We start from the raw sequence: 9,650 nt of genomic DNA on the forward strand, positions 1-9,650 counted from the left end.
CAATACACATTTAATGACAATTTTTATCTGTTTAAATAAGGCAAATGTAAGAAATAAAACTGTCTAGTATAAATATATTCAATTCAACCTGATTTACTCTTTGGAATATTCAAAAAACTTAATATATATTAGGTATTTAGGCTAGGCTAGGGACACGAGTAAATCAGTATTTTGACAAAAAAGGTTGAATGTTTGAGTTTCTTGTCTGAATTTCATCAATATTCCGAATTGGCGGTAGCTTCATTAGGTAAATATAATTAATAAAACAATAGAAAACATTTTTTTAAGAAAAATTCTAGTAGTAATTCTAAGCTTTTAATGTTTATTCTACTTGGATAAAGATTTGATTTGAAGGTAATCTTACAAAAAACGAATTGTAAATTTCTTATCTTGCAATGACGAGTTGATGGGCTACCAATGACTTAATAATTATGATTTAGCGTGTAAACTATTCCATTTCTTTTTTAATATCTACTTCATTCATTAACAAATATATCATTGACTTATTTTCTGATCAGTGCTGTGATGACGCGTTAGCGCAACGGTCACAGCACTGGTTTGTGGCTGTTGCGCTGGCGGTTGCGGGTTCGATCCCCGCACATGATATACATTTTATATTGTCTATACAGATACAGATATTTGCCGTGGATAGGTGCCGTGTCTGGGTGTTTGTGCTTCCTTGTAGGCCTCTCCACCATGCCTCGGAGAGCACGTTATGCCGTCGGTCCCGGTTGTTATCATGTACACCTGATAGCGATCGGTACTCATAGTAGGTAGTGCATCGGAGCAACGTGGTGGATTAAGCTCTGATTCTTCTCCTACATGGGGAAAGGGGCCTATGCCCAACAGTGGAATATTACAGGCGAAGCATATATATTATTTCTATGTATATTTATATTAATTTATCTGAAAAACTGTTAAATAAATTGGAACGATTACAAAACATATGTATTCGCTTTATATTCGGGTTGTGCAAATTTAACCATATATCTTCTCAACGTCGTCAACAGTTGGGTTGATTACTAATTAGACAGCGACGAAATATGCATGCCCTTTCTTTATTGTTCAATATCCTTTATCACCCTCACACACCCCCTTATCTTAAGGTTTAGTTTTTTAGGACATGTCACTAAATGTAACTTGCGTTCCCGTAATAATAACTTGCTTGTGGTACCTCTTTGTCGCTCTATTGCGTATGGGAATACCTTCACTACCAAAGTGATCAATCAAACTTTGAAATTCCCTGCCCAATAACATCCGTCAAGCAGTCTATCAATATTTTTAAGAATCGTTTGCACAAATACTTCTTATCTCTCATATAGTCTTAAATATATGTATTCTATTGGTACATTGTTTTTATTTGTATGTTTGTATAAATATATTTTGTATGTATTTACATATAAACATATGTATGTATTTGTTTATGTAGGTATATTTCTAATATATAAAATTCTTGTGTCATGGTGTTAAACATTGAACTCCTCCGAAACGGCTCGACCGATTTTAATAAAATTTTGTGGGCATATCGGGTAGGTCTGAGAATCGACCAACATCTATTTTTCATACCCCTTATACCCAGTTATAAGGGGGGGGGGATTAAGCGGGTTAATAACATATATGGCAAAGAAACGTTTGCGGGGTCATCTAGTAATATTATAAATTGATTGATTTAGGTGTAATAAACTTGCGTTTGCGCAGCGGTCACAGGCATGGATTGTGCCTGTTGCGCTGGCGGTTACGGGTTAGATCCCCGCGCATGACAAACATTTGTATTGACCATACAGGTGTTTGCCGTGGTGTAGGTGTTTGTGCAGTCCTAGTTGGTCCCCCGACCGTGCCTCGGAGAGCACGTTAAGCCGTCGGTCCCGGTTGTTATCATGTACACCTGATAGCGATCGTTACTCATAATAGGGAATATATCCGCCAACCCGCATTGGAGCAGCATGGTGGATTAAGCTCTAATCCTTCTCCTACATGGGGAAAAAAGCCTATGCCCAGTAGTGGGATATTATAGGCTGAAGCAAACTTGCGTTGTTGATTGCGCACTATTACCGACATATTTTTCCTATACTACCTTTATTAAGGTGGCCCGGAAGAGATCGCTATAAACGATAAGGCCGCCTTTGCACACACATTTTTTTTTTGTATCATTTGTTCTAAAATTTGTCTTTTTTTTTGTGTGCAATGAAGTTTTAATAAATAAATAAATAAAAATGTACTTATTTAAAAAAAAAAAATTATCCTATATCAAACCGACTTCAATTATATCGACAAGTAATACAACGTAGGTAGACGAAAAAATAGTCAAGTAAATACGCATTATCAAAGATTACTCCAAAAGTTGTAATCAAATCTCGATGAAATTTAAATGTGAACACATGATAAACATCGGCTTTCGATTAAATTAAAAATCAATAAAATCGTTACACCCAGTAAAAAGTTATGTGGATTTTCGAGTTTCCCTCAATTTCTCTGAGATCCCATCATCAGATCCTGGTTTCCTTATCATGGTATAAAACTAGGGATATCTCCTTTCCAACAAAAAAAGAATTATCAAAATCTGTTCATAAACAACGAAGTTAAAGAAGAAGAAGAAAAGCAGAAAAAGCACAGAAAGAAGTTAAAAAGCAGAAGATACTTCTTTTTTAATCGGTGGTGCGTGTCATGAGGTCTGACTTTACTTGACTGTACTTTTTGAGTTATCGCTAAGAATGCGAATTTACCTGACCATTTTTTTTTGTCGATCTAAGTTGTATTATACCTCGTAACTTACTACAGGGTGGACCGATTTCGATAACTCTTTTTCAATCAAAAGGCGATGCTTTTCATGTGATTCCATTATTACTTGAGCAAGATCTAACTACTTTTGATTTGCCTCTAATAATACGTATTTACTTATTTATTTATTTTTTGTCTACCTACGTTGTATTACGTGTTATTATTATAATCGCGAAGTAGTTGTTTTTAATGTACTCCTACAACAAGGGAAATAAAAGCTTGATGAGAGTAATTTTAAAAATAAAGTGATGTTACTCTAAATTCAATATAGACTTCTTAAGATGGCGGACTAAGTACTATATGCTTTCATACATTACAGGTATCAAATGAAGGGATTTGCTGAGAATACCAGACAGAAAAACCTGTCCAACGAGAACTAAAGAGTAAAAAATAAAATAACAGTAAAAAGACTTTAAAAAAAACAAGCTTTTACTTTAAATATTATATATGTATTACTAGCTGACCCCGCAAACGTCGTTTTGCCATATATCTTATAAACCCCCCTAATCCCCTCTTCTTTATAACTTAGGGGTATGAAAAATAGATGTCGGTCGATTCTCAGACCTACCCGATATGCACACAAAATTTTATAAAAATCGGTCCAGCCGTTTCGGAGGAGTGTGGTAACTAACATTGTGACACCAGAATTTCCATCTACGTAAGCGAATCTAATCTTGAGAAATAATCTAGATTCGAATTTTAAAACAAATTGTGGTTTAGGGGCCAATCCATAAATTACGTCACACCTTAAGGATGGTCCACGAAATTTGATATTGTGTGACAAGGGGTGGAGAGGAGTCCAAAATTTTTGTGACATCACATTTCAAAATATATCTAATTGTTAGTAGATTTATGTTGATTTTATTGAAACAAAAATTATTTAAATGGCAATAAAAATTGATGACGAAATTGATGTTTTAATTAAATAAATAATAAATAATTTATAGGTGTAAAAATTGCAGAGTATGTGACATTTTATTAGGTAGGGGGTCTTATGAATGCGCCCAGTTGTGACAATGGAGGGGTCAAAAAATTAAATTCGTTTCACATTAATAATTTCTGCTTCAGCTCTGTGGTTACCAACCCGCTTGCCCGTCGTGGTGACTATGGGCAACACACGCGAACTTGAGGAGGCCTATGTCCAGTATTGGACTGCAATAAGCTGAAATGATGACGTAAATAATTTATAGATTGCCTCATCTGTCGAGGTCTGATATTTTCAATTATTTGAATCAGGAGTTTAAAATTAAATATAGTTCAAAAAATATTAATCGAAGAAATAAGACAAAAAAAATTTTATTTATTTTTTTATTTATTGTCAACAGATGATCATATTATGACTTATATTAAAAAACTTAAATTAATCGACTAGAGAGATCATACGAGTTATATACATTACTATCAGTCTTATACAAGATAATTAAATAACAAGCTTGGACTGTTTAGTCCACTTCTTCAACGGTGGGTCCACTGCGGTACGCTCCAGGCATTCCTCCCATTCCTCCGGGCATTCCTCCCATTCCTCCGGGCATTCCTCCCATTCCTCCGGGCATTCCTCCCATTCCTCCGGGCATTCCTCCCATTCCTCCCATTCCTCCGGGCATTCCTCCGGGCATTCCTCCGGGCATTCCTCCGGGCATTCCTCCGGGCATTCCGCCCATTCCTCCGGGCATTCCGCCCATTCCTCCGGGCATTCCGCCCATTCCTCCGGGCATTCCGCCCATTCCTCCGGGCATTCCGCCCATTCCTCCTGGCGCTGCTCCGGCGCTCGCGCCGTGCATTTTGCTCATTATGGGAGAACAGGTACGTTGCAGATCACTTAACTTGTGCTCGTACTCCTCTTTCTCGGCCAGAGTGTTGTTATCGAGCCACTGCAGTGCTTCATCACAAACATTGCGTGCAGTGTTCTTGTCTTCATCGCTCAGCTTCGAGCCCGCATCGTCCAGCGCCTGTCGCACGCTGAAGACGTACGACTCAAGTTGATTTCGTGCAGCGACTCGCTGGCGCTGCTTCTCATCCTCCTCCTTGTAACGTTCTGCCTCAGACAGCATGCGATCGATTTCCGCCTGTGACAACCGGCCCTTGTCGTTCTTGATGACAATGTTCTTGCTGCGGCCCGTGCTGTTCTCCTTCGCGGACACGTTAAGGATACCGTTGGCGTCCAGATCAAAGGTGACGTCTATCTTGGGCACGCCGCGAGGTGCCGGTGGTATGCCGGTGAGGTCGAACGTGCCGAGCAGGTTGTTGTCCTTGGTCATCGCCCGTTCGCCCTCGTACACTTGGATCGTAACGGCTGGCTGGTTGTCTGAGTACGTAGTGAACGTTTGTGATTGCTTGCAAGGGATCTTGCAGTTGCGCTCAATGATCTTCGTCATGACGCCTCCGGCCGTCTCGATGCCCAGGGACAGAGGAGCCACATCGACTAGTAACACATCCTGGATCTTTGAATCGCTTTCACCGCTCAGTATAGCCGCCTGGACCGCTGCGCCGTAAGCGACCGCCTCGTCGGGGTTGATGGATAGATTAAGTTTCTTCCCACAGAAGAAGTTCTGAAGCATACTCTGAACTTTCGGTATACGAGTGGAGCCGCCCACGAGGACCACATCATGGATTTGGCTTTTGTCCATTTTGGCATCTTTCAAGGCTTTCTCTACTGGTTCTAGAGTACCGCGGAAAAGATCAGAGTTTAGTTCCTCGAAGCGGGCGCGAGACACACGGGTGTAGAAGTCGATTCCCTCATAGAGAGCGTCTATTTCGATCGTGGCTTCCGTGCTTGATGACAAGGTACGTTTTGCGCGCTCCGCAGCCGTGCGTAAGCGTCGCAAGGCGCGTGGATTTGAACGCAAATCTTTTTTGTACTTGCGTTTGAACTCGTCCGCTAAATGGTTCACTAGCCTGTTGTCAAAGTCCTCGCCTCCCAGGTGAGTATCGCCGGCTGTGGCCTTGACTTCAAATAACGACCCTTCATCAATAGTCAGGATCGAGACGTCGAAGGTTCCACCGCCGAGATCGAAGATCAGGACATTTCGCTCGCCTTTCAAGTTCTTGTCCAGACCATACGCTAGCGCGGCTGCAGTCGGTTCGTTGATGATTCGAAGGACGTTCAAACCAGCGATAGCTCCAGCATCCTTTGTGGCCTGTCTCTGAGAGTCGTTGAAGTAAGCGGGCACTGTGATAACGGCGTCCCGCACTGACGTACCGAGATAGGCCTCCGCAGTCTCCTTCATCTTCGTCAATACCATACTACTTATTTCTTCTGGCGCGAACCTCTTCATTTCACCTTTGAACTCGACCTGGATCTTCGGTTTGCCGCAGTCGCTTACGACTTTGAAAGGCCAATGCTTCATGTCCTGTTGAATTTTCGGGTCATCGAATTTGCGTCCGATCAGCCTCTTCGCGTCGAAAACTGTGTTGTTGGGGTTCAACGCGACCTGGTTCTTCGCAGCATCGCCGATGAGACGCTCTGTGTCTGTGAAAGCAACATATGATGGTGTCGTCCTGTTGCCTTGGTCGTTTGCGATGATTTCCACGTTTCCATGTTGCCAAACACCAACGCAGGAGTATGTTGTTCCAAGATCAATTCCAATAGCTGGCATTTTCTTTGATAAATTTATTGACACTTGTAAAAATAATCACTTTAATTTATAAAGCTTGTTATATTTCACTTCGGTTAATACCGAACACTTCTCTTCGTCTTTATTGTATCGCTTTTCGAAATATACTGAGTTTACGCGCCAAGCTCGCAGCTTATATATTAAACGAATAAAAAGCCTCGAACAATCTACTAGTCACTAGACGCACCAATCGGGTCAAAATACGTCGCGAATGTTCCATAATATCATTTCACCGACCAATAGAATCTTTGTATGTCAGAGAGAAAAAGACAGCATTATCGGAGAAGAGTATTTTAGGGCTGCCAGCGTCGAAACTTTCCTTATTTTCTCGATGATTTATTATATAGTATTTTTTTGTCATTATAATTATTTAAAAATGAAGCGAAATAAATTGCCTATGTCCTGAAAGCCTTATATAATAAATAATTGATAATTATTATAATTAATATAAAAAGTCAAAACTGTTATTTCGTGAGTAAGAACGTCTTTTAAACGGATGGTATCGTGTATTTTGACCTTAATACAAGCAAGTATTTAAGAACACTAGTAATAGAAAATAGTTTTCTTGTAAGCTAAATTAATATTGCTTTTGTTAAAACGAAAAAAATAGTACTTAGCTAATAAATATGCTAATAATATGTATTAACAATATCAGCTTGCTGTACATAAAATTTGTATTTTTACATAAAATGTGAACTCCTTTTACAATCAATTTATTATACTTGCATTATTTATCAGACAAAAATACGTGAATTTTTTTCATTAAAACGACTACTAAATTAAGGTAATTTGAATACTAAGTAATGGCCACACTAATGTTCGTTTCTAGACGAATCGAGATCGGTTTTAGAAAGAGAAGGAAATACTTTGCTTACAATTTTTCAAAGGGAGCATGCCCGCGCGAGCTTCGATCAACAGTTCTAGAATATTCTAGAAAAATGTATTTCTTATTGAAATGTTCGTAAGACTGTGATCATGTGATTTATAACGATAATTCTGAAATGGCTAGACAGATTTTGACCGGACTTTCATATCTGATATCATAAAAAGTAGCGTGGGCTATTTATATTTTAGAATTTTATTTATTTTATAACTACGAACTTAACAATAACTTTTTTGTTAAATTCCACGCGGACGAAGTCGCGTGGCACGTCTAGTTTTAAATAAAAAAGGAAGTTTGCGTTTCATAATTTTAACTTTTTTGATTGTGTTATCTACCTACTTTTTCAGTTTTTGATACGCGTAATGTTTCGGTAACAAACAAAATTTATATAAACATAAAATAAAAAATACAATTAGAAAATAATTACTGAGTAGTTTATTTATTTCATTTATCTAGAAAACTCCTTTATTATTACTAGTAGCGAAAATAGAGAGTAGTAGTAGGGTCATTGCGCCTGTTCGCGTCCACCGCCCAATTCGCGTCCATTTTACGGATCTCACTTTGAAAAGTCTCGAAATTAAGTATACTAAGACGCCAATAAGTCGAAAAATAATTACCGGCTAATACCTCAATGTATAAGAGGCACGTACGCATAGACAAAAGTTCTGTGCATCCAAGCAATCCTGGGTAAAAAAAATAGTTAGTGAGGGCTGTTCAACAAGAGAGCGCGAAGGCACGGAATAATGAGAAGAAAATAGTGGGCAGCGGTTCGTTTGAAGGTGAGTCTTTTATTGTTTTATGTCTATTTTGGATACATAGCTGTTTCTAGGCGTTGGTTATGATAAAAGGAATTATAATAATTATGAATTTGCTTATTTTTTTATAGTTAATAGTTAAAATAAGGTGGACGCGAACTGCTACACCGAATTTATAAAACTTCCACTTTGCGTCCGCAGTGGACGCAAACTATACCTAAAGGGATTAATAAGAAAACTAAATCGCGTCCATTTTTTAAATTAATTCTATAAGTTTAATACATAAAACTAAAAGTTTAATACCTATTCTACTTTGAATGAAATAAGTAATTTCTTTCTTATTTTTTTCTATTTAAGATGAGTTCTTTGCAGATAAGAAAGAAGAAGGAAAAAAGAACATACACAAAGGAAGATTTAAGGGAAGATTTCCATGAGATCCAAGAGAAGAAGAAATCGGTAAGACAAGCACCTATGCAAAAAATATGCTATTTCGATATTGGACAAAATCAGTGGGTGCAGACCAAGAGGGTACAAAACTTAGCTACACAAAGAAATAAAATTGGAGTGCCTGTTTGTAATATTAAAGTAACACCTTTTTACTAAATGTATATTAATTTATACACGGTACATATACCAAAATAAGCAATCTCTTTACTGTATGATGCCGTAATAAGAAGTCAGCTTGAGTATAATGCGGTAGTATGGTCTCCACATGAAGTCAAATACAGTCTCATACTGGAACGTGTTCAAAATAAATTCACCAGGTTTCTTTACCATAGTCTTTATGGCGTGTATCCCTTGATGTATCCAACATTGTTTGTATTGGGCATGGTTGGATACAACAAGTTGGAGACTAAGAGAGAGCTGGCTCTGGCAACTTATATTTTAAATTATTCCGCGTTGTTGTCAATAATCCAGGGGTACTGCAGTGGATAGGTTTGAGCGTACCGAGCTTATTTGCAGTCCCCCACGGCAGAACCGAGCTAGTGCGCAACGGCCCCCTTGCTCGTTCAGTCAGAACGCTAAACTTGGTGGCTGAAACACTAGAGACCTTTTTTCTTGTTCGTGGAATGAATTCGCAAAAGTTACTTTGTATATAATATGTTATGAGAAATGAATTTAATATTTTTATATTTATTATTGTTTTGTTTTTAGTATTATGTTCAAATCAGCCAATTCTTTTTTAATTATAGTTTACATTTTTTTCCGTTCGCTTTTTGTCTCCTTTACTATGTGTAATGAATTGGGTTATGCCTGTAATATTAGATGTAAGAAAATAAATAAATAAATAAATAAAAACATTTTTTAGAATTTTTGTCTGTTTGTCTGTTTGCTCCGGCTAATCACTGAAACGACTGGACTGATTTTGACGTTACCATCTAGATAGCTAATGAAATAAGGAGTAAATTAGGCTACTTTTATTTTAGAAATTTATTTATTTTGTAATTCTACGAACAGAACAATATTTTTTTTATTATAATTATAATTATAATTCCACGCGGATGAAGTCGCGAGCACAGCTAGTATCAAATAAAACCAAGTAAAGAAGAAGAAAACAGCGGTATTATTAATATTTAATGCGAATGGAGATATGTGTGCACCTCGTATTTGGTTTCCATA

General features: G+C 37.9%; 1 protein-coding gene across 34 annotated transcripts; it reads right to left on the bottom strand.

Moving 5' to 3' along the window:
- Positions 1-4,072: 4,072 nt before the first annotated feature.
- On the bottom strand, positions 4,073-6,386 carry LOC123666530 (major heat shock 70 kDa protein Ba-like). Of its 34 annotated transcripts, none has more exons than XM_045600639.1 (3): positions 4,553-6,386; positions 4,332-4,420; positions 4,073-4,253 (listed from the first exon to the last, which is right to left on the bottom strand). In XM_045600639.1, the coding sequence occupies exons 1-3, from the start codon at positions 6,372-6,374 to the stop codon at positions 4,221-4,223; spliced, it is 1,944 nt and encodes a 647-aa protein (XP_045456595.1). In that variant the 5' UTR covers positions 6,375-6,386; the 3' UTR covers positions 4,073-4,220. The 34 variants fall into 34 exon arrangements, with proteins under 34 accessions (XP_045456595.1, XP_045456596.1, XP_045456591.1 ...); XM_045600640.1 differs by having other exon boundaries at positions 4,073-4,248; positions 4,351-4,441; XM_045600635.1 differs by having other exon boundaries at positions 4,341-4,441.
- Between the last annotated feature and the right edge of the window lie 3,264 nt (positions 6,387-9,650).

This window comes from Melitaea cinxia, chromosome 26 (assembly GCF_905220565.1).
Source record: "Melitaea cinxia chromosome 26, ilMelCinx1.1, whole genome shotgun sequence".
Taxonomy (NCBI): Eukaryota; Metazoa; Arthropoda; class Insecta; order Lepidoptera; family Nymphalidae; genus Melitaea; species Melitaea cinxia.

What these genes read in the sequence shown, in the direction of transcription:
- LOC123666530 (XM_045600631.1), bottom strand. Translation starts at nt 6,374, where the DNA reads ATGCCAGCTATTGGAATTGATCTTGGAACAACATACTCCTGCGTTGGT.